The sequence below is a fragment of the Scylla paramamosain genome, chromosome 7 (genome assembly GCF_035594125.1).
Source record: "Scylla paramamosain isolate STU-SP2022 chromosome 7, ASM3559412v1, whole genome shotgun sequence".
Taxonomy (NCBI): domain Eukaryota; kingdom Metazoa; phylum Arthropoda; class Malacostraca; order Decapoda; family Portunidae; genus Scylla; species Scylla paramamosain.
Genome location: NC_087157.1, coordinates 7382131 through 7405982, shown reverse-complemented (window position 1 = coordinate 7405982; position 23852 = coordinate 7382131). Strand labels below are relative to the sequence as shown.

Below are 23852 nucleotides of genomic sequence, written 5' to 3'. Positions count from 1 at the left end.
GACGTGTGTCACCATCATCACCCGGGCTGTTGGTTGTTGGCTGTGTGTGTGTGTGTCTGACTCTTTATGCCTCGACTCGAACGCTGGTTGGTGGAGAAGTGTTCGACGGTAGGTCATGAGTGTGAGGACAGGCCGCTGTGGTCCCCTCGCCGCCTGCACGTCCACCCCTCCCCCTCACGGCACTACACGACCCCGCTCTAGTGGGGCCGCTTACAAATACACACAAAGGGAACGAGATACAAAAGGGAAGGTATTGCCGAATGAAGACCACGGGAGAAACTAATGAAGCGATCCCCCGTGGTGGAGATTTATGCCGGGGTGTTCAGGAAGGCTGGAGCGGCGGCCTCGGTGGTGGTGGTGGTGGTTGTGGTGGTGGTGGGGATGGTGGGGGTTAGGGGGGCACTTCGGTCGTCGTCTCTTACATGAAAAAGTTGCGGGCGTGGGGGGGGCTGTGGGAGGAAAGCGAGGTAAGAGTTAGATTTATCTTCCATCTGAATCTATTTGACAAATTTTTTTTTTTTTTTTCAAGTGAAGATACTTCATGGTTGTTGTTGTTTTGCACGATGTAAACTTGTGACTTAATCCTACAGAAGGAGTACTTACTCTGGCACTAACTTGGTACTTAGAGCTGCTGAAACAGAGGTGACAAGGCATGAGTGACTGTGCGATAGGACTCAAGAAGACTTTAGACAGAGAGACATTCCCAACGTGTTCAAGAGACAGAAAGTGACGGTGACAGTGGCAATAACAGTGACAGACTAGAGCATTCTCCTCTACGTATGCTACCAGAGAATAGTGACTGTACGTGAGTATGCAGACTTTTATTTACTTCTTGAAATATTTTTGCACGAGTTCTATAAGAGTTCTATAAAATGAGTATATCAGTATTAATTAGATGTGAGGCAGAGCAGGCGGGATTTAGCTCCTCCTGGCACACAGGGGACGCGTGTGGGTGTGCGAGTGTCAAGCTGCTGGCGTGGTAGTTATTTATTATTGATGGCCTGAGTGGTGGCTAGTTATCTTGAGGGATTATTTAGAACTGTAATGTCTTATTTTCGGATGGCGGTGAGTTTAGATATGTTTCATAACTTTGGTGTATTTATATGTTATTTGAAGGTCTATAAATAGTGGTTGTAGTGGGGATGGTGGTGGTATAAGAGAGTAGTGATGGTGATGGTGGTAAGACAGCAGAGGGATAAGTCCAGAGGGATTGGTGCCCAAGCGCTTCAAGCTAAGTGCTAATGGATGGTGTCAGTTGGTGCTTACCTGAGGGGACATGCGAGCCATGGACTCAGCCCGACCCTTCGCCTTCACCTTATTGGCGCACTGCTCGGCATTGTCAGCACGCTCCTCAGCCTCCTCCAGCTCCTGCTGGGCCTTGCGGAACTTAGCCAAGTTCAAAGCAGCGATCTCCTCAGCCTCCTCGATCTGGCGCTTGTAGGTCTTGATCTTCTGCTGGAGTTTGTCGACAAGGTCTTGCATCCTCTCGTGGTTCTTCTTGTCCTCGTCGGCCTGGAAGGTGAGCTCCTTGATGCGCCTCTCGCACTTCCTCAGGTTCTTCTGGGCATCGGCGTGGCGGCGAGCCTCGTCGTCCAGCTGGCTCTCCAGCTCACGCACGCGGCTCTCCAGCTTGGCGATGGCCTTCTTGGTGGCCTTCAAGGCGTTGCCCTCCACTTCCTCCAAACGCACCTGCAACTCCTTCACGGAAACCTCGAGAGCCTTCCTCATCTTCTCCTGGTTCTGGGCGTGCTCCTGCTCGGCGCGGAGTTCGTCAGCAAGGCGAGCAGCGTCCACCATGGCCTTCTTGGCCTTCTCCTCAGAGTTCTTGGCCTCGTTCAGCATCTCGTCAAGATCAGCCTGGAAAAGGGGAAATGGAAAACAGTATTATTTCGTCCAGACTATGCAATATGTAGGTCATGTATACAAGTGGTTATGGGAGTAGGTAACAGCCAACATATAACGCAAAAAAGATCTTACATGTAGGGTCTGCATCTCTCCTTCGAGTTTCCTCTTGGCCAGAGTGAGGGAGCCATTCTGTGCTGTGAGGTCGTTGATGTGGTCATTGGCCTCAGCCAAGTCAGACTCGGCCTGCCGGCGGCCGCGGTCAGACTGTTCGAGCAGCGTGCGGGACTCCTCCAGCTCGCCGTGCAGGGCGTTGGCGCGACGCTCAGCGATGCCGTACTGTTCGCGGTACTCAGAGGCCAGACGCTGCTCCTCCTCCACGCGGGTCTGCAGGTCCTTGATGTCGGTTTGCAGCTTCTTGACATGCTTCTGCATGTCAGCGTTGGCCTTGTTGGAGTGGTCGAGGGCGATTTCGAGTTCATTGATGTCAGACTCGAGCTTCTTCTTCATACGGAGAGCCTCGGCCTTGCCCTTGGCCTCAGCTTCGAGGGACGCCTGCATGGAGTCGATGGCGCGCTGGTGGCATTTGCTGTGGGCAAGACGTGGACATACTCTCAGTGACTGTCTCTCAGTGCGATTATTTTGTACAGAAACATGATGTGTGTGATAATAAGTTAATAAATGATACTCGTATTGTGAAAGTCTGATACTTACCGAGTGTTGTCAAACTCCTCCTCCTTCTCCTGGATGCGCCTGTCGATTTCCTGCCTGACTTGGCTCAGCTCCAGCTGGGCGCGGAGCACCTTGTTCTCCTCCTGCTCCAAGGCGGCCTCAGCCTCCTCAAGAGCAGCCTGGAGTTCTTCCTTCTCGATCTCAAGACGCTTAGCGTTCTTCTGGACTTCATGGAGGGATCGGCCGCCCTCTCCGATCTGGTCCATAAGGTCCTTGATCTCATCGGCGAGGTTCTTGTTCTCACGGCGCACTGAGTCCAGTTGCTCAAGGTTCTCCTCGTAGGCAGCCTTGACGCGGAACAGTTCCGTGGAATAGTTGCGGCACTCCTTCTGTGAGGCGTCCAGCTCAGCGGCCAGGTCATCAACCTTCATCTTCCATTCAGAAATGATCTTGTCAAAGTTCTTCTGTTTTTTCTCTGCGGCGTTGGCCAAGGTCTGTGCACGCTCCACCTCCAGCTGCATGTCCTCCAACTCGGTGGAGATGCGCTGCTTGGTCTTCTCGAGGTTCATGTTCTTCACGTTCAGCTGCTCGATCTGCTGCTCGGCTTCCTCCAGGCGGGCAGCGAGCTTCAGGCGGGCCGCCTCCAGCTCCTCGGCGCGTGCCACTCCCTCGGATTCATACTTGGCGCGCCACATCTGAGCCTCGGCGTTGGACTTGGAGAGTTGGCGCTGAAGATCAGCCTTACCCTCGCTCTCCTCGTCCAGCTGTTCACGGAGGCCATCGATGTCGTGTTCAAGGTTGCGGAACTTGCCGAGCAGAGTTGCACGCTCCTGTGTGGGGAAGGCATGTATGCTTGTTAGTGTATGTATGTGTATGCATGTATGTAAATGTATGTATGTATCTATGTATGTATGTACGAGTATGTATGTATGTATTATGTCCGTTTGAAAACGTACTCACCCTGCACTCGTCATCAGCCAGCTTCCTGCTGTCCTCGAGCTGGTTGGTGAGGGACAGCTTGAGTTTGGACAACTGACCGATCTGGCTTTCCGCTTCCTCGAGCTGACGCAGAAGGTCGGAGTTCTCGACGGCGAGCTTCTTCTTGGCGGCGTCAAAGTCGTTGAGGGTGCGGTTAGCTTCGTCAAGTTTGGCCTGAATCTCGTTGTACTGGTGCTGGAGCTGCTTGTTCATCTTTTCCGCGGCGGCCTAGGGAGGGGTGGGTGTTAGCCGGGCTCTCGGGCGGCGGGGGGAGGGCGGGGGGGCACGAAGGATGACCATGATTTGACATTCATGTTAACATATCCAAGGCTTTATGTTTATGATAGTATTTCATGATTTCATATTGAGAGTAGTTACTTTTCCGGGGATGAATATATACTAGTTTTAAAGGGAACAGTGTAGCCTCATGGGCCGTTTTTGAGAGAGAGAGAGAGAGAGAGAGAGAGAGAGAGAGAGAGAGAGAGAGAGAGAGAGAGAGAGAGAGAGGAGAGAGAGAGAGAGAGAGAGAGAGAGAGAGAGAGAGAGAGAGAGAGAGAGAGAGAGAGAGAGAGAGAGAGAGAGAGAGAGAGAGAGAGAGAGAGAGAGAGAGAGATCCAGAGGACTCAGGGAATAGGTAGATACTATAATATATTGGTAAGGATAGGGTGGATATATGACTAATCAGATTAAGAAGTAGGAAGACAGAATAAAAAGTGTGACAGTTAAGAGTTTCTAGCACACTGTCTAGGAGTATAGAAGGTTAGGACAGAGAGAGGACGGGTGGTCTATGTTCTACATGAACGTGCTTGACCTTGCAAGCCCGGAGGCCGTAAAATGGAAAAATATATTTGCTTGACCTCGGCACTTTCTCAGGCGAGTCAGGTCACACACGCACCTCACGAATTCCACGAAGGAAAGACAAAACAGAACTTCGTCGGGTGGCCGCCGACGGAAGCGCGGGACGTCATGTTTTGTTGAGCACAGGACCCGCGGCCCAAGCAGACGCTGGACCTTCCATTTTTTTTTTATAAGCTCAGCAAAGCACAAAGTACGTTGTCATTATGAGACACTTGTGAATAGTGTGGAGGACTATTGATTAGTTATTTCCCTTGAGACGACAATGTGTTGCAACAAATGAGACAGACTGTGGTGGCACGGTTTCCCGATACAATCACAAAACATCGCAGATTTTGACAAACGATTGCTGCTTGACTGGGTGTGGACACAACAGGCGAGACATTGTGAGGGGTAGGGGACATCCACACTTTGTTTAGGACGTAATTGCACGTGGCAAGGGACGGGAGGGGGGGGGGGCTAGTTCTATGGAGCAACAAACAACCGCGAAATTTACCTTCTCCACTGTAATACTTTCCGTGGCATATTTGAGATCATCATTTTGACTCTTCAACTGATCCTTATCCTTTTCATTCCTGTTAGAATATATGTGTTAGCGGAGCAAGGAAATAAGAGAGATACGGAGGGATATGTATGTGTGAGGGTAATACCGATGTTACGGATGACAGGAAAGAGTCTAGGGCTGCAGCAGTAAACTCTGAACTCTTTATACATCTCGCACCTCCTGCAAGACTTACGCCATCCGTGAATATCGAGCATTACCTTGGGAAGATAAAGAGAGAGATAGGGAGAGACCTGAGTCAACCATTAGAGGCATTAGTGTTGTTGTGGTCGGCGTGGGCCTTGGTGTGAGGTGTTTACCTTCTCATTACTCATAAGATCAGCTGCTGAGCGTGCGTCATTGAGCTCCGAGGACAGAGTAGTCTTTTCCCGCTCGGCCCTGTGGTGGGGTGAAAGTGAGGTCGGGTGCTCTCAGGACAAGAGCAGCACCAGGTACACTTAGGAGGGGAAGGGATGGTAATGGTGACCGTGGGTGGAAATAAAAGAAAATCAAAGACAGGAAAAAAGCAGCAGAAAAGCGTCTCTTTGCTCGGGGGGAAAGAAAGAGGAAATTTGGTCCGCCGACTAAAGAGCTAGTAAGCTGGTGGTCTAAGCTACAGTAAGGCAGGGCACTGGGAGGGAGTGAAGGGTGGGCGCCCCTCAAGTTTACCTTATCTCTGCCAAGATTGTCCATGGCTGACTTGGAATCATCTGCATCCCGCCTCAGGGAGTCCTTATCCTTTTCAGTCCTACACGAGGGAGTTACAGGCGGCAAAGTAAAATAAAAGAGAAATGTGAGCCAATAGCGTGTGGTTACCTGCTACGAGTAGCATTGGAGAGAAAGAGTACTGGTCCGCTGAGTGTGCGTGTTAGCGAGTGTTAGCGAGTGTGAATGCAGGGCAGATAGCGTGTCCGTTAAGGGGGAGAATGGGGGATTTATGCCTGTCTCTTGACTCATCCTCAGGAAAGACACATTAGAAAATCAAGTAAACTGGTATGACTTCAACTGCAGTTATATGAGGAAAAATAGGAAATGTTCAACACCTAAATTGAAAACTTCACCAAACACCAGCTTAGTTATGGTTGAGTTTCCACTCAGGGAAATGGACTCACCTGGCTTTCATTTTGTTGAGGTGGTCGATCTGCTCAGACATTTCGGCGACGGCATCATTGTGCTTCTTGCGGAGGTTGGCGAGAGCGGCTTCATGCTGAATGTTGGACTCCTCGATGTCGCGGCGGAGTTTCGCCAGTTCTGCCTCGCGCTTCTTGTTAAGTTCGATCTGTGCTGCTGTGGCGCCGCCGGCCTCATCCAGGCGGTCACCAAGCTCTTCCAGTTCACGGCCCAAGTGAGTCTTAGACTTCTCAGCCTTGGCACGAGCCTGGCGCTCATGCTCTAGTTCTTCCTCGAGCTCCTCAATGCGAGCTTGCAATTCCTTAATCTGCTTCTGCAGCTTAGACACAAGACTCTGCTCATCCTCCAGCTTGGAGGCAAGAGAAGACACCTCCTTGTCCTTGCGTTGGATGCTCTGCTCGAGTTCCTTCTTGTTGCGCTCCAGATCTGCAACGGCTTCCTGAGTCAACTTGAGGTCACCCTCAATTTTCCTCTTGGCCTTATCGACTTCGCCGCGCAGTTTCTTTTCGCGCTCAAGAGAGTCTTCGAGCTCATCGAGAGTCTGTTCCAACTTGGCTTTGACTTTGTTGAGGTGATTGCACTTATCCTCAATAGCCTGCAAGTCCTCGGCAGTTTTCTGGTTGCACTCTTGCAAGTGCTTCTTCTCTTTGTTGATTTTGTTGATGAGCTCATCTTGGTGGGCGATCTCGTCATTGAGGTTTCTGATCTGGTGGTCTTTGGTAGCCTTATCCTGTTCCGCCTTCTGCACCGACAGCTCAAGATCTTCAATGTCCTTCTTGAGGCCATTGAGTTCCTGCTCTGTCTTCTTCTTGTTCTGGAAGAGTTGGTTACGAGCCTCCTCTTCCTGCTGCAGGCGCTCTGTGGTTTCCTGAGGGTAAGATGCCATGGGTCACCGCTGCTATCACTATCAACACTAAATACACGGGCACACAACACTTAAGACACACACGACACGAAGGATGAGGAAATCGTGGCAAGTCCTACCTCCACGTTGAGGGGAGTGTATAAGGAACCCATGCTGGCTACAGCTAGAGTTTACCAGGGACGGCAACAAGGGGAAGGGTAAGGGACTACTCGTCACAGATCGTACACAAGACCACAGTGGGAGGCTGGGTCGTTCGTATATCGCTGCCTGGGCCAGACTGGGCGTGGAGGCTTCCCTCAACCCCAACTCAGTGAGGTTGAGTCACGGCCCGCACCTGGCCCACCTCATCACCGCTGACGTATACAATCCACCCACATCATTGTCTAAATATAGCCTCCCGACATTTTCGGGAAAATGGATTCCATATATGAAAATACGTAAAAATAAAGCTGTCTGTGGTTGTTGGCAAATGGCAATAGAAAGTTAGCAATATTCATAGATTTTCAGAGGAGTGCAATGAGCAGATATATATATGAGTGCATACCTTCAACATGCTTGTTTACGAGGCAAGCTAAATAAAGCTGAGAGGGGTAAGCTGCCAGAGTGTTGATGTGACGAATGTTGGTGACGGAGGGTGGCGTGGGAGTGGCGGGCACCAGCCTCTTAAGGAAGTAGAGTGCGTGAGTGTATGTATGTGTTTCAGGATTACTGGAGTGCGGGAAATAGTTGCTGCACTAAAAAAGGTATTAATGGCAATACTTACGTTGAGCTGAGCCTCCAAGTCGGCCTTCTGACTCTGCAGCTTGGCCTGCTTGTCCAGGTACTCAGACACGTTGCCTCTGGTGGACTCGAGGGTGACCAGGAGGTTGTTCTTCTCTTCCAGGAGGGCGAGGTTTGCAGCTTCGAGTTCTTTGCGCAGCTTTGCCTCTCGCTCGTAGTTCTCCTCAGCCTTGGCGGCCTTCTCCTCCAGGGCGCGGATCTCGTCTTCGATGCGGGTGACGTTGAGGAGAGGCTTGACCTTCTGCCAGAGGCGGTACCACGCCCAGGTGCGGAGCTTCATGAACTTCCTGATATTCCTCTGTACCACGATGAGGGCCACGCGCTGCTCCTGCAGCTTCTTGTAGGCCTTGCGACTGGTGTAGCCTCGGATCCATGCCTGCAGCCACGAGATAATCTTGGCGAGGCGGTCGTCACGGATTTCCTCGAGGGCACCCAGCACACCAGCGCGGAAGAATACCTAACGCGGGGAGAGGAGAGCAGGTCATAATGGCACTTAGCACTCAGCCTTGACCGTCAGCAGCCTCGCCAAAACCTGTCTTAGCACGGGAGTGTTACTCTGCCACAAAACTGTTTTGAGGGTGAGCTTCGGTGGTACTTACCAGCCGCTGGGGAACACAACCACGACACAGCACGCCTCGCCTCCTCGTCCTTCATCCATAGGGACAACACCACTTACACACACACACACACACACACACACACACACGAGCAGATAAACCCGTGCACCAGGAAAACTAACACACACTGTCGCACAAAATCACCAAAATCCCGTCCCACTTTGAATAGTGCACGCCACCCGCCATCCAAGCACTACAGAGCTGCTGTGGAGAAACTCTCGGTCTCTACACACTCCGGGATTCATTCCTTAACACTGCAAACTTAGTGCACTCATCTACCCGTGCTGACAGTGCTCTACTCTATTTCACGCCACCGGTTAGCTGCATGCCGTAGTGCACGCACACCATGTCCTCACACTTCCTAAACTTGCTAAATAGAATGGCACTCCTTGCAGTTTTGAGGACGAGGGAAGGACTAAGGGGAGACAATCCTTGCAGCACACAGTCTCGTCTCCTTACCTTGTGTTTTCGGCAAAAAGTGGCCCCTGACTTGCCAACAATAATTTCAGACGGGATGAGAAGGGACATTTATTTAGCTAACTAGATTATGGTATAAATTTATCACTTCTTCGTGGCAGACAAACTAGAATCTCTAGAATCTAATTCACTAATAGTATAATGAAAACTAGAACTACATAGATTAGTATAAGTTAGACACTTGCTGTTTTTAGTATTAGCAAAAATAATAAAACATGGCCGTTATTAGATTCATCTCCCTCGACAGTAGAGGTGAGAGTGGGAAGGGGAGTGGGAGAAGGGAAACACAGGGGTGGAGAGGGAAGAGGGAAGACATGCCTTGGTGTGCCCCATGCGGTACTTTTCAGACTCGAGCTCCACTGAAGTCAACAGTTCCTGGCTGGCTGTCTTGTCATCATCCCCCAAGTTTTTGGTAACCTTAGGGTCCAGGATGTTGTAGCTACGGTCCCAAGAAGAGGGAAGGAGAGAGAGAAAAAAAAAAGAGAGAGAGGGAGTGATGTTAGTGATGCGCACCAGAAAAAAAAAATATCGCTGTCGAGTGAAAAAAAAAAAGAAGAAAAAATCGGTCCAGGAAAAATTTGGACCAAGATACACACTGATGTTAACTTTAAAGAGTAAACCGAGTGAGTACTGAAAACTAAGCAGAAAAAGAAGGCTTCGTCGTCCTCTTGAAAACACCCAGAGGGAAAAAAACGAAATATTAGTAAGAGTTCAGGACCCGTCCCGTGGCCTGAGAGAGAGAGAGAGAGAGAGAGAGAGAGAGAGAGAGAGAGAGAGAGAGAGAGACTGCGATCATAAACAGGTCATATCGTGAGTTAAGCTCAGAGAAATAGAGGGAGGGCGAGTGAAGGGCACATCGAGGCGTGGGTGTGTGTGAGTGGCGGACACATGCCTTGGTGTGGCCCATCCTGTACTTCTCCGCCTCCAGATTGATAGTCTCAAGGATGACCATAGCCGCCTTTTTATCGTCCTCGGCGGCAGCGGAGGCCTTGGAACATAGGATGGAATATCTGTCGGGCAGAGGGAGTGCTACAGTGCTTCCTCAGGTGTGGCAACCCTCCATCCCCGGGGGGCGGGTAGGACTGCTATAGGGGTGACTAGTGCAAACAGTGCGGGACTCCACACTAACTAACTAACTAGCTACTTCACGGTCACTCGGGGTCCCCTGGTGGGTGGGTCATGGCCGCAGGGCTCGCTACAGGCAGGCGGGAAGGGGAAGGGTGGGGGGGCAGAGTCACTAGCTGCCTGCAGGGTGTGCTAGGGAGGGTCGTCTTTCGGGTGGTCTTCATGGGTCTCCGTGGACTCACCTAAGAAGGACACTAATGGGAAAACAGACTCCTAAATCAAAATCACGTGATCGTGCTCGCATGCACCATGAAGGACGAGGCAAGGGTCGCCTGGACATGCCTTGGTGTGACCCAGCCTGTATTTTTCACTTTCAAGCTCGATGATTTCAAGGATGACCGCTGACGCGGCTTTTTCATCTGGAGCCTGCGCCGCCGGCTTGGAGGCTAAGATACAATATCTGACGGCGGAGAGAAAGCGGTGTGGGGTCAGTAGGCGGCAGTGTTTGTATGGTAGGAGGCGTGTCTGCCGATAGAGCTGCATTGTGTGTGTGGGTGTTCTGTGAGCGTGATATAGAGAATGCATGCAAGACTCTGAAGCGTATGTCTTTTTACGATTACATGTTATTTTTAGCTTTCAAATTCAATATACTTAGGAAATGTTGTTAAAATAAAAAAAATATTTTTATTGTTATTTCATACTTATAGCTTTACTTTGCTTGAATGAATAAAAAGACGATCCAAATTTTGCAAAGCATTTAGATTAGCGGGAAAATTGACTGCTTAGATCTTAGCTCGCAAGGGTTAATGCTGGCAGGGAGTGGCAAGGATGATGTCACCCAGCGCTGCCACACAGCCGATCCACAGCCACGCCCAGAGCGGGGCTACCATCGAGCTGAACGCCTTCCGGAAGGCACCGCTTGCACCACATTAGAAATACTGCAGCAGCTGAGGCTTTGAGGAGGTATAGAGGGCAAAGAAGCCACACATAAGCATATTCGAAGAGAGGAAGCAAAACTTGATGCTTATATCCCTTTGGGCGGCGGCGGCGCGGGGGGTGGTGAGTGACAAGAGGACCAGGTGACTGGGGAAGATTGAGGGAATTGCTGCGCATCCTGACTATAGATACGGGTGACCTGTGATAACCAGGCACAAGAGTACGGAGGAAATATGTGCATCGTGCTGTGCCGTTAAAAGAAAGTAGAAACGAAAACAACAAAAGTGACAAAAAAAATAACGAAAATATATTAACAAATACATGAAAGGAAACTCGAAATAAAGAAAAATCAGATCACATAATATGATTATCGAAATAAAAAGAAATATATTCCATGATATAAAATTGAAATAAGAGAAACGCCATTCTTTGTCGGCACAGCGACGAAAAAAAGAAGAAGTGAATGTAGAAAGTGTAACAAATTAAAATATACAGATTAATAAACGAAAAATAAAGCATTTCGAGTCGCAGCGAAGATGTTTCTTGAACAAGTTTCCTATTTTTTTTTTATTAAGTGACAAATATTGCATTTTTCGAGCGTGACACAACCTTGGAGGAAGTGAGCGACTGTGAAGACTTGTGGCACAAATTCTGTGCGTTTGTCGGCCTCGTGACGCTGCGATCGTCTGTGTGTGTGTGTGTGTGTGTGTGTGTGTGTGTGTGTGTGTGTGCTTATGGATGAAAAAAATCTTCGCATCCTTGTAATTTCATGATCTCTCATGACTTACTTTTGAAAAATGATATAAAAAGACACATTTATAAATAGTGTTGCCTGCAACCTGCTGAGAAGAAAATTTATTTACAGACAAGTTATGCGCCATGAGGCAAATTATGTTATGAGGCAAAATGTTCTTCATCCAGACTGATGTGTGTTTTGCTTAATAATAATTTTTAAGAATCATCATGAGGTTGTTTCATGAGAGAACGTGTGTTTCATTGCATCTTATATAGTTTTATTATTTATGGGACAAAACATGTATTATAAGTGACTGAATGAATGATGGAATTGGTGGATGATGGAAATGATGAATTGATGGAGTAATTGATTGATTTGTTGAGGTAAGGAGGATGATGAGAGGGAAGAGGTTACGGAAAGAAACAAATGTAGTTGCAAATAATAATAAAAAAAAAAAAAAAAGGACAGGAAGAAGTAATGGAGAAAATGGTATACTTAATGAAAAAGAAATCAATGAAGGAATGACGTAGTATAAGATGATTAAATGAAAGGGAGAAATAACATGGCGGGTATTGGATGTAGAAGTAGTAAGGAGAAGATGGCAGATAGCGGATGAAAGGAAGAAATTAAAGAGGTTACAAATTGGTGGTGGAAAAAAAAAAATAAATAAAAAAAAGAAAGGACAGAAAGGATGGAAACTGAACACGAGGATATGAATGAAAAGTGTGACAGGGACAAAAGGTGACAAAAGGTATATATTATGCCAGAAGAAAGGCGATGGAGGAAAATGGATGTGGGTGAAAAGACATTATGACAAGAAACTTTTTGAATTGATGAGTGTGGGATGTGACAAAGTGAATGGAAGAGGAGAAGAAGGAGGGTGTTAGAGATGGGATACAGGTTTGCTAGAGTAGAAAGGTGTTGAAGGGAGGCTGCAGGTATCTGGCAAAGAAAAACGGTGTTGGAAAGTGCAGGTGTAGCAGAGAAGAAAGGTGTTGGGAACTGTAGGTGTGGGAGAGAAGAAGGGTGTTGGAGAACTTCAGCTAAGGCAGAGTAGAAGGATGTTGGAGTCTTGTAGGTACGTATGTTTGAGGTATGACAAGAGAAGGGTATTGCAGGTATGACAGGTAAGGTAATGTAGGAATCTCACCGGTGTTTGAAGTCCGCGTAGACCATCCTGTTGGGGAAGCCCTTGCGACAGATACGGATACCTTCAAGCACACCGTTACAAGTGAGCTGATGCATCACAAGGGCCGCGTCGATCACACCTGCGGGGAGGGGGAAGGAAGGGCACGGTATTCAGGAGGTTCCTTATTAGCGAGGCCCTGGGGAGATGGTCGTTGTAGAGAACGAACCGCGGGGCCCCCAATTCCTCTCTGATATGCTCAAAGGTATAGTTGAACCAAGATGCTGACTGAGGGAATTATATCAGTAGTGACTTCAAGGGATCGGTGAAAGAAATTCTCTTTAGTAAAGTTTAGGTGACCAAGTGTTGAACTTTAAATGGTACGTACCTGTGTAGAGGTGGCTGAGGTTATCGTGAACAGTGTTACTGGCGGGTGCAATGGAGATGACAGTGAAAGTAGGTGCACGTGGCTGACCCCCCCCCCCACACACACACACACGAGCGCACTCATTCGCCCCATATTAGCCTTAAGTTCTCAGTGGAAAGGTAAACGTAGCTGGCAATCGCGAGCAGGTGACCTTCAAGACAGTGGTGGTAAATTTCACAACTACACATGCATACACACACACACATATACACACACACACACACACACACACACACACACACACACACACACACACACACATAGGCATCGCAGGTTACAGAGATGGCAAGGAGAGTGCAGAGGTGTGAGTTGAGTCATGAGTGAGAAGGTGAGAGGCTGAGTGGCTGAGTGGCTGAGAGGCTGAGTGGCTGAGAGGCTACCTTACCGGCCTCCTTCACCTCATTAGGGATGATGCAACGCACGAAGTGAGGGGCGGTTCTTCTCAACACCGACATCAGATTGTTGAGTTGCTCCTGAAGGGCGAACAAACACCGCTGAGGCGAGAGACATACATGCACACATACATAGGACGCTCATGGGTGGGGGCACAGCGGCTCACAGGTGTCTCCGGTGGCTACCGCTCTAACAGGCAACTAGAAGAGATGACAGTGGCACCAATGGGACGACACAGGGAGAGGGGGAGGAGCGACGGGTCATTTGCGTCGTGTCCAGGGGAGGGGGTGGGAGGTGAGGATTAATGTGGTGGACGAGGAACAAAGAACATTGACGGCATTTGGACCTCACAACAAATTTTGGGATTTAGTCTGGGGTTTTGTGTGAGTAGGGGGAAGGATGCACCGCCCTGTCTTTGGTGGGCCTCGGTGCGGATGACGGTAACGGAGTGAGTGAATGAGTGAGAGTAGTATTGAGCCTCGCCACGCGGGTGGCGGCTTTAACACGTAGCCTTACCAGCTGCTTTCACTTCATTAGGGATGATGCAACGGATGAAGTGTGGGGCTGTGCTCCTGAGAACAGTCATCAGGTTGTTGAGCTGCTCCTGAGGAAGGGAAGGGAAGGACACACTCAGAGGACAACACGCAGGGGATCCGTCACTGCGGGAGCCATTGTGGCCAGGTGGAGGTTGGTCGTCGAGGAAACATTCAAGGGACACTACATAAGACTGCCCTTTGCCCTGGCAGTGTGGGCAGGACAACACACCGCTCACTGTTGTACGCTAATACTTCGTCCTACAAGTCAGTGTGAGGGACGAAGAGGATGCTGTGCTCCTGGTGCGTGTTCTCGTGTTTGGCACCAGGAGGGACACAGTACGGAAGGGTAATTATGAACCAACGGGACGGGGACTAATACTAACGAATAACGAACAAACAATGGTGGTAACATCCTTGTATTGAAAGGTGTTCCAGGACCATAATTGTCTGAGGACGTTTTGAGCGACCTTACCAGGCGCCTTCATCTCATTAGGGATGATACAACGGATGAAGTGGGGCGCAGTGCTTCTGAGAGTCGTCATCAAGTTGTTCAGTTGCTCCTGAGGACGACCACAGGCACAGTGAGATTCAGGAAGAATGTGCAGAATTTAGGGAGATGATTGATGGGGTGAGGGGTAGGGGTGGTAGGGAGTCCTTTTTCCAAGGGTAGGGAGGAGCATGCAAGGGAGGGTGGGAGGGAAGGGTGGTAATCAAACTACAGAGACCCGTAGCGCTGGTGCACCTCTCAGGATCCACGCACAGGCATCCATGAACCAAAGTTCCATCTCGATTCAGATCGAGAGATTTACTTTTGTCTAAAGACTACCTGGACTGTTTTATCACACTCAGGGTTGGTAGTAATTTTGAGGGGAAGAAAAGTGAGAAATATTTAAACCAATATACCAATTCGGCCTATTGTAGTTGTCAATTTTAAGGAGGAGAGAGAAGAGGAGAAGGAGGAGGAAGAGGAGGAGGGAAGAGCACACGATACAGCCAGCTGCTCCTGCAGGTGTGTCGGCTCAGCTACTGTGGAGGAAGAACATGCCAGTCGCTGTGCACTGGTGGCACGCTCAGGTGCAGAGGAGGAGAGGGAAGACTCGGAGGGCATTCCAGGGAAGACTTGGAGGGCATTCCAGGAGTTTAGAGGACACAACACGTCGGGAATAGTTGGAGGGAGGGGGTGGGGGCCTTACCAGATTGTTTCATCTCATTAGGGATGATGCATCGGATGAAGTGGGGAGAAGTGCTCATCAGGGTGGTCATCAGTTTATTAAGCTGCTCCTGTGGTCATGAGGCGCGGGGGGGGGAGAGAGAGGGTCACTCTTAATAAGGGAGCGGCAAGGGCGTGGCGCTCCTAGGTGTGATGGGGCTGGGGTCCTTTTTGGGGAGTGCTGGGGCCTGAGGGGACTTAGGACTGGATTAGGTAACTTTGAATATTGTAAAACTGTAATCTTGTACTCAACGGGGAGCTTGAAGAGAGGGAGGATGCGGGGTGACTAGATCTATCTTGACAGTACGATATAATGACATAACAGAAATGTAGACTGTATAAGTGCATATTATCATATTGTCATGGTTATCGAAAAAAATGTAACACTTGTTACGGTATTACAATGTTACCGCAGGTGTTATGGCGTCTTTTATAGTGATAGCGTTAAATATAAATCAAATAATTAGATACTGGAATTTATTTAACTACTGGGGAAACAGGGCATTCTCTACTTCAAGCCGTACAGCCAGTATACTGAGGGCGGATGGGTGTGTCACTGAAAGGGTGTGGGGTACATTTACAGTACATTTACAGTTGGAGGGTGTGTTAGTGTATACTCAAATAATCCTGTAGTAAAGGAGGCACGTCTTAGGAAAAAGGAAAAACCAAGAAAATTTTCGGATTGACGCGTATGTGTGTCAGTAGGCTGTGCTGAGTGACAGGTGCCTCGGCTCACTTCCAGCAGGTGCATAAAACCAGCCGCCAAAATCAAACAAAAGTAGTGAGGTGAGAAGTAAACAGCAGTGTGGCGCAGCAGGTGTGATCTGCTCCCTGCAGCACCTGTGTATATCATTTACGTGTACTTACTATGAGCAGCTGTGGTTGCTTGCTTGTCATCAAAAGGACAATATATTTGTTTTGCAGAAGAAAAAAAAAATGTTTGTGGTCTTCAGGAATGTATCTAAGCCATAAAGCAAATCAATAGTCTAACAAAAATGTTATAAAACATCAAGTCCCAACAAAGTTCATATAGGGAAAAGAGCATTATATATAGCTTAAAGTATAATATGTTTATAAACTTCATAACAGTAATACTGTGTTACTGAAAGCCCATTTAATGTGAGCAGAGGCAACACAAGCAGTGGCTTTGCGAAGCAAATACATAGCTCAATAACAGAGTGGTGAGGGGGAGTGAGGAGGTGAGGGCGAGGGACGAGGGGGGATGGACTGCGGAGTTTGGGATGAAAGGAGGGATAAAAATTAATCAACTTACAATAACTGTTTTTTTTATAAAGGTTCCATTGTGTGTGTGTGCATATATATATATATATATATATATATATATATATATATATATATATATATATATATATATATATATATATATATATATATATATATATATATATATATATATATATATATATATATGCACCCCACACAAATATGAGGGTGTAGATACTTTTATAATGGATTTATTATTTATCTTTAAGTCTGTTTGAAAGGGGGAGGTGAGGGAGGGCGGCCTGAGGAAGGGGGTGGCTGGAGGAAGGGTGGAGTGTGGTTGGAGGGAAGCCGTATTTACCTTATACATGCCGGACACCGTCTGGAAGCCGGAACCCTTGGTACGCTTGCCGCCTGCAGGAGAGAATGAACATATTCACGGAGGCGCAGTAGCGGCGGCCAAGGCAAAGACACACACATACACACACACACACACACACACACGTTAAAGCATAGAGGTGTTAGTAGGCAGGACAGGGACGGGGTGCCAGTTTGTGGTTATGTCTCTGTGTGTGTTAGACATAGGGTGGGGGTGGAGGGAACACAGTGCGCGGCGCGGACGAGGTACGAGTACGAGTACTAAGACAGACGGTGGACCAGGCGGAGGAAGGACAGCACGGTCCTGCCTCCAGCTGCTGCTGCCGTGCTGCTGCGAACACATAGCTTTGCTTTGCAGCTTTGCTATTGGCGGCATTGGGTGATATTTACCCTGTACAGGCCGGAAACTGTCAGGAATCCAGAGCCCTTGGCGCGCTTTCCACCTGTTGGTAAATGGAACTCTCATAATCCGTGACTAAGGAGGAGAGGAAGTAGCGTCCACCGAGTTGGGTCCAGCTTTGCCTGGGACACCTGGAGCCGTCCTTGGTCTTATGAGGGACGACTCCGGAAGTAACACCGGGAAATAGATTAGGAACCTCGTGATCACTATGATTCAGTCCTAGGACTGGGGTGGGTGAGAGTGAAGCAGCGGTCACATTACTCTTTGATATCGCGGGGCAAGGTGGTAAGGGATTGTCACCGCTTGGATGTCGCCCACGCGTCCACACATACTCCTGGACCAGACAGCCTTGCTGTGACCAGACATTCTACAGGCGCCAGTCAATAGGCGGTGCAGATATTGAAAGTCTCTTGCTTCTAAGAAAATCAATGATAGTTTTCTGAAGGGAACACAGATATGTCTAAAACATATACTAAATTTATCTGTGATGAAAAGACTTGAAGATTATTAGAATGTAAAAACAAAAAGTTACTGCACAACTTCCATTTGATTCCTGAAGGGAAACAGACATGGCGGGTAGCTGATGAAGACCAGTGTGAAGATTGTTAAGACGATAGTATTGACTGGTCTGCAGCGGCAGGAATTTTCCTCCTGGAGAATGTTAGGTACCATGAGTCATTGTGACCCATTATTATCCATGCTGACCACCACACCGCTGTGAGCCGGCGGGCGGTGGCCAGTATTTTGGACGTGCAGTGTAACTAGTTCGGCTGGGTGGTCCGGTGCTGGGCCAGGAGAAAAGTGCCTGGAACAGCGATATCTTTGACTAGTGTGACCGTAGCTGGAGGGTAGCGGGAGCAATCAGCATGCACCAGTGATGTGATCTTCACTGTGAGGGAGGGACCTCGCCCTGGGAGTCATTGACAAGGGCTTGGCTAAAGGAAAAATTCAGGGTTCATCAAAAATACTCATTCAGTTAAGGTTTGTGCAACTCACTTGTGCAACAAATAGTATCGTGACAGAAAATGTAAAGTTGAAATTATGGCGGCGAATCATTAAAAAGTAATTAGTATACTTCAGATAGAAGAAGAAAACCTTGCCGCAGAAGGCATCCCCGAGGCCCAAGGCCGCAGAGTGATGCCTTTCTGATGTGGAGACCACCACCTCCAGGCCCGCCCGCCACGCCTGGCTCACGGCGGCGGAGCCACGAGGAGAGAGAGAGAGAGAGAGAGAGAGAGAGAGAGAGAGAGAGAGAGAGAGAGAGAGAGAGAGAGAGAGAGAGAGAGAGAGAGAATCTTTTCTTCTAGTGGCCTCCAAAGCGTGGTCAGGGTGGATGGGTGAACGGGCTGGTCAACCCCGTGCGTAGTACGTTACTCTGGAAGAAAGAAAGAGAGGCTGTGAGGGCGAGGCGTTGCTTACTTTGAGGGAGAGAGAGAGAGAGAGAGAGAGAGAGAGAGAGAGAGAGAGAGAGAGAGAGAGAGAGAGAGAGAGAGAGAGAGAGAGAGAGAGAGAGAGAGAGAGAGAGAGAGAGAATATTTAAAGAAATAGATAATTTGCCAGGATTACATTATGAATATCAAATATTAATATACAGCTACTGTAGTTGTAATAAGGTATTAGGAAGAAAAACCAAAGAGGAGAAGGAGGACAAGTAATGAAGACAGGAAGGCAGGTCTTGCTTATACGCACCACCCTTGCCGCCGGTGTCAGGGGCGCCGGACTGTCCTGGGTGGTCGAGGAAGATCTCCACAGAGAGGGCGTTGGAGGCCTTCTTCAGCTGGTCCACCACGGTGTCGTTGAGGGGGTCCTTGTTCTTCTCAAGCCACCCAGTGAGGTTGTAGGGCACGGTGCCGGCGTAGTGCACGATGGCGAAGTGGGCCTCAGCCTGGCCGGGCTTGGGGGGCTTGGGCTTGATGAAGTTTGGAGACTTTCCAAGATGGTTAGTCTTCAGCTTCTCTTCAAAGGACTTGTCGGTAGCCTTGGGGAACATGGACTCCTCTTCGAGAATGGAGAGGATACCCAGGGGCTGTGCGGAGGGTGAAGGGAGCGTCTTAGATCCGGTGAGGGACAATTCAAAGCTTGGCCGTTCTGAGTCTTTGGAAATTTTAAAGATTTTGCTTAAGTCGTGTGTTGATTATTGTACTTAGCCTGACATCTGGTTTGTTTAAATATTGCTTTGACAGGAAACGTACTTAAATGGGATCTGTGTTACTGACGTCCTAAGTAACGTGACGGCCAAGATACATAAAAACGAACTGTTGTGTTGGTTTACGTGTGACAGACAGGTTGTGAAAAGGGTAACTGTTTGACTTGCATGGAACACAAACTGCACTGAGAATCATTACTTACCTTGCGCGTCACCAGGAGTCATACTGAAGATATTATTTTAGTATTTCTTTACGGATATTATTCATGCTCAGTTCGTGAAATTGGCTTTTGTAGCAAGAAAAGTAAATTTGCAAGTTCTGAGCACTCCTCGAGGACATTTCTTTATTTACAGTAGATTTTTATACGAGGTATGGCTTTGGTAAAACAACGGGGAATTAACAATGAGAGGGACAGTAGCACAAAGGAGAGGAGACTGAAGATCTACAGGTACAGTGGCGGAGTGGTTGTTAGTGTCGCCAGGAGGGGAAAGTTAGGTGAAGCGCCAGACGCGGGCTTGATGGCTGCCATGCTGGCCTGCAGTGCGGGAGGCATCAAGCCCATGCGGAGGCATTGGAGGAGAGAACAGATTCTCTCTTTATTGTGGCGTGGTAGAGGTTACCTTTTCAAGAAGGTCAATACAAGCCTGGAGGTCTAAACCAAAGTCTATGAAGGTCCATTGGATGCCTTCTCGCTTGTACTCCTCTTGCTCCAGGATAAACATGTGGTGATTGAAGAACTGTTGCAGTTTCTCATTTGTGAAATTGATGCACAGCTGTTCAAAGCTGTTGAACTGGAGACAAGGAAAGGAACGCCGTATTAGTCAATACAGTCAGAATGGTCAGGATACGAGCAGTCGGGATCACGAAACACAGCGGGAGAACAGACGCCGTCGCTGGGCATGTTCATCGCTAAGCGGGATGGGTGGGGTGTTGTGGTGGTCCAGGGTGGTGTCTCGGCCACCTGCGACAGGGTGGGTGGGGAAGGTAGGAGGAGGATAAGGGACGAACACAAGGTACTAAAGTGAGGTCCTTTATGTCATATTGAGGATCCTCACGACATACATTGCTAGTACCTCTCACACTCCCGCTTTACCTTCTCAATGAGTTCAATACAAGCCTGGAGGTCAAGACCAAAATCAATGAAGGTCCATTGAATGCCTTCCCTCTTGTACTCTTCTTGCTCAAGCACAAACATGTGGTGGTTGAAGAACTGTTGTAGTTTTTCGTTGGTGAAGTTGATGCATAGCTGCTCAAAACCATTAAACTGGAAGGTGGTAATAGGCACCTGTATTAGATCAAACTACTCGGTCAAACACTCGGTGGGGCCACGTCATAACTGGCCTCTGGGTTAGAAGTAACAGGATCAAAGTGGTCATCTTCGAAAAGATTGTTGTTTAGAGAACACAGGGGACAGACACGGAAAAATGGTGAAAAACAACCCCCGGGCGTCGTCACGGTGGACATAGAGGAGGGCCGCTGGTGAGACAGACAGTAGCTGCACCTCTACGACAAAATGAACAAATAGTTGAAGATCACGGGCCTGGCTGTGCTCGTGTGGAAATGTTATTACCCATTTTCCAAAAAGTACCAGAGTGGAAAATGGGAAGAGGAAAAGCACACGTTGTTCCTGATGTCTATGGGGATGGGGTCAGTTACCTTCTCGATAAGCTCAATGCAGGCCTGGAGGTCCAGACCAAAGTCTATGAAAACCCAGTTAATGCCCTCTCGTTTGTACTCCTCCTGCTCCAACACGAACATGTGGTGGTTGAAGAACTGCTGCAGCTTTTCGTTGGTGAAATTGATGCAAAGCTGCTCAAAACCATTGAACTGTCGGGGGAGGAGCAAGAAGCACAGTCAGCTGGGGCAGGGGGATGGAGGGCCGGTGCTGCTGCTGCCGGTGCTTGTGCTCACCTCGTGACCTGAGGCGTCTTGCACAAAAAACTTTAGGCCTCAGGCTTACGATATATGTATATATATATATATATATATATATATATATATATATATATATATATATATATATATATATATATATATATATATATATATATATATATATATATATATATATATATATATATATATATATATATATACATATATGGCATAGTTAATGTCAAGCTGTTCAAATACCAGGTATGGTCGAGTCTTTCTGGCATGACATTGACACAATGAAAAATCACTCGGTTGAAAACTTAAATAAAATGAGCATAATACATGAAAATAATATTATTGAACACTCGAAAGATTAGGGAGTCGTTGTTGGGGAGACTTCAATTGTGTTTCCTGTGGAAGGGGTTAGTGTCGCCGCGGACGGCTGTGGCATGTACAGTGGTGGGAGGGACTCTGGGAGGGGAAGACGTGAAGAGATTTGTGAGGAGGGAGAGTCCTTCGGGGAGGGTAAGGGGAGGAGTGAAGGGAGGAGAGGCAAGTAGACAGCAGCAGGGGTGGTGAGGACGTCTTGGAGGTGGTTCCGCTGGTGCTTGGCTGCTGTTAGAAAAAAGTTATTGGTCATGCACACAGGGCGGGGGCAGGGGGCGGGACTCGGGACATGGGGGAGGGGCAGGGCACCGTGCATCAGGGCAGCCGCAGCCAATTTTTGGATGGCTTTAATGGGACCCGTGAGGCAGTGTTGAGGCAAGGATAAGGTGGCTGAGAGAGAGAGAGAGAGAGAGAGAGAGAGAGAGAGAGAGAGAGAGAGAGAGAGAGAGAGGAGAGAGAGAGAGAGAGAGAGAGAGAGAGAGTTGAAAAATAGGGGAGAGGGGGAGAGGAGACAGAGGGAGGTGGAGATGTTTATAAACCTACACTCTATACATTAACACTACGACTCTCCGTCTAACACTGCTGCCACTAGCGGGATTCACTCTTTGACAGCTACCTACTGATCAGATCTTCAGTCTCGCCAGCATCTCAGAGCCAATTGGATGGTAGGTCACATCTCTAACTCCTTGCGTCTTATTCGTCTAGCAATAGAACAGATAGGAGAACAGGCTGACGGGCAGAACTTCAGGGTCATTAAAGGGACTGGGATGAACGGCGGGTTTTTTAGATGGGAAATGGGCATAGATGGAGAACCTGAGGGGGAGATCAAGGGTAGCTAATGGGTCTTTCTATTTGGGGAGCTTTGGGGGTGAGGGGAATTGTGACTAGAGAACGGATGAAGGAACTCGCTCCAGAACGGGAGATAACTGAGGGGTACTGGACGCGGGAAGGAAGCGGTGGATTCTTCTTGACATGGGTAGTGGGAGGTGGAGGGGAAATGGGTGAGGGTGGGAGGTGAGGAGGATGGAGTGTGGGGAAGACTGTTTACTGGTTTGGTTTGTTTGGTGTGAAAGTAAGTCCAGACAAAAACCCAATCGCGGACGGAAGGAATACAAGTGGGAGGGGGAAGGACTAGTACAGATGGCGTTGGGGTAGGGGCGGGGGAGGGCGTGCGTGGAGAGGGTGGAACGCCAGACAAAACTTCAGAGTACTCCAACTCAGTAAAGCTAAGACTTGCCAGGTATTCTGGTCACTGGTGCTGCTTCATCTGCATTCCCAGGCGCTGTACTGTTATTGGAGGAAAAAAAAGGGGAGAAGAAGGGGAATATCGTCAAGGGGGAGGCAGTAGGGGAGGGAGGGGATGGTAATGCGTGTGTAGGAGCGGGAGAGGGTAAGTTTTATCAGGGGTGAAAATATACATAAGAATGAGAAACCTTAATATTGAGATGTGATTTGGTATTGGAGATTACACCCACACTCTGTCTTTCCTAGAATGTACAATGCTAGCAGTGTGATGTGAGCCATGTGACATCCTTGAATGACCACAGTGAAGGAATCAAGGCATTGGAATCAAGAAATATGAAGAAATAAAGTATTGGTATCCATCATTGTACATATATATCAATTTTGCCAAGTTTATGCACCAGCTATGAACACTAAGCAGGGGCGTGACTAACTAAACGTCTGGAAACTTACGTCGAAGATCTCGAAGCCGGCAATGTCCAGCACGCCGATGAAGGTGACTCGCTTCTGGCCAGTCTCGAGAGTCACGTTACACTTCTTGACCAGCCACTTGAAGGTACGATCGAAGATACCCTTGGCCAGGGCGCCCACAGAGTACGCCACCTGGTCCTTGTTACGGCCCTGCGTCACGAACTCGTTGCCGACCTTGATCTTGGGCTTGGTCAGGTTCTTGTACAGGTCGGCGCCGTCCACGCCCATCAGCTTGCCCACCCTGTCACCTTCCTGCGGGCGGGGCGGGGCGAGGGTGAGGGTGAGGGTGGGTTGCACCAGAAAAAGGAGGGACACCCGTGGAATATTTATAATTTTCACTGACGTATAAATTATTTTCTTCACTGATATTGTTCCCACTGCTGTATGTTAGTTTGTCTCTTATGAATGTGAACTGTCTTGACTGATATCTATTGTTTTCTTCGTGATGAATATTAATGTTTACTGATACACTAATTTTTTTTCTCCAATACAAATGTTAAATGTTTCCACTGATAAACGCTTCGAGTGTTAAAGAAATAAT

General features: G+C 48.4%; 1 protein-coding gene across 50 annotated transcripts in view; it reads right to left on the bottom strand.

The window, feature by feature from the left end:
* Positions 1-363: 363 nt before the first annotated feature.
* Positions 364-23852, bottom strand: part of LOC135101964 (myosin heavy chain, muscle-like) — a 37963-nt gene continuing 14474 nt past the window's right edge. For 4 of the 50 annotated variants that reach the window (XM_064006440.1, XM_064006436.1, XM_064006467.1 and 1 more), the window contains exons 9-24: positions 23294-23563; positions 20430-20600; positions 18882-19215; positions 17180-17232; positions 13958-14045; positions 12646-12763; positions 9077-9197; positions 7648-8121; positions 6001-6887; positions 5209-5287; positions 3475-3720; positions 2557-3344; positions 1978-2431; positions 1267-1857; positions 604-628; positions 364-448 (exon numbers count right to left, since the gene is read on the bottom strand). In XM_064006440.1, coding sequence (XP_063862510.1) covers positions 623-628; positions 1267-1857; positions 1978-2431; positions 2557-3344; positions 3475-3720; positions 5209-5287; positions 6001-6887; positions 7648-8121; positions 9077-9197; positions 12646-12763; positions 13958-14045; positions 17180-17232; positions 18882-19215; positions 20430-20600; positions 23294-23563 — 4680 coding nt within the window. In that variant the 3' untranslated portion in view covers positions 364-448; positions 604-622. Of the gene's footprint in view, positions 449-603; positions 629-1266; positions 1858-1977; positions 2432-2556; positions 3345-3474; positions 3721-4843; positions 4923-5208; positions 5288-5557; positions 5637-6000; positions 6888-7647; positions 8122-9076; positions 9198-9650; positions 9769-10165; positions 10284-12645; positions 12764-13433; positions 13522-13957; positions 14046-14449; positions 14538-15170; positions 15259-16772; positions 16826-17179; positions 17233-18881; positions 19216-19956; positions 20128-20429; positions 20601-20992; positions 21164-23293; positions 23564-23852 lie in introns of all 50 variants that reach the window. The other 46 variants (XM_064006437.1, XM_064006430.1, XM_064006464.1 and 43 more) reach the window with 35 other exon arrangements.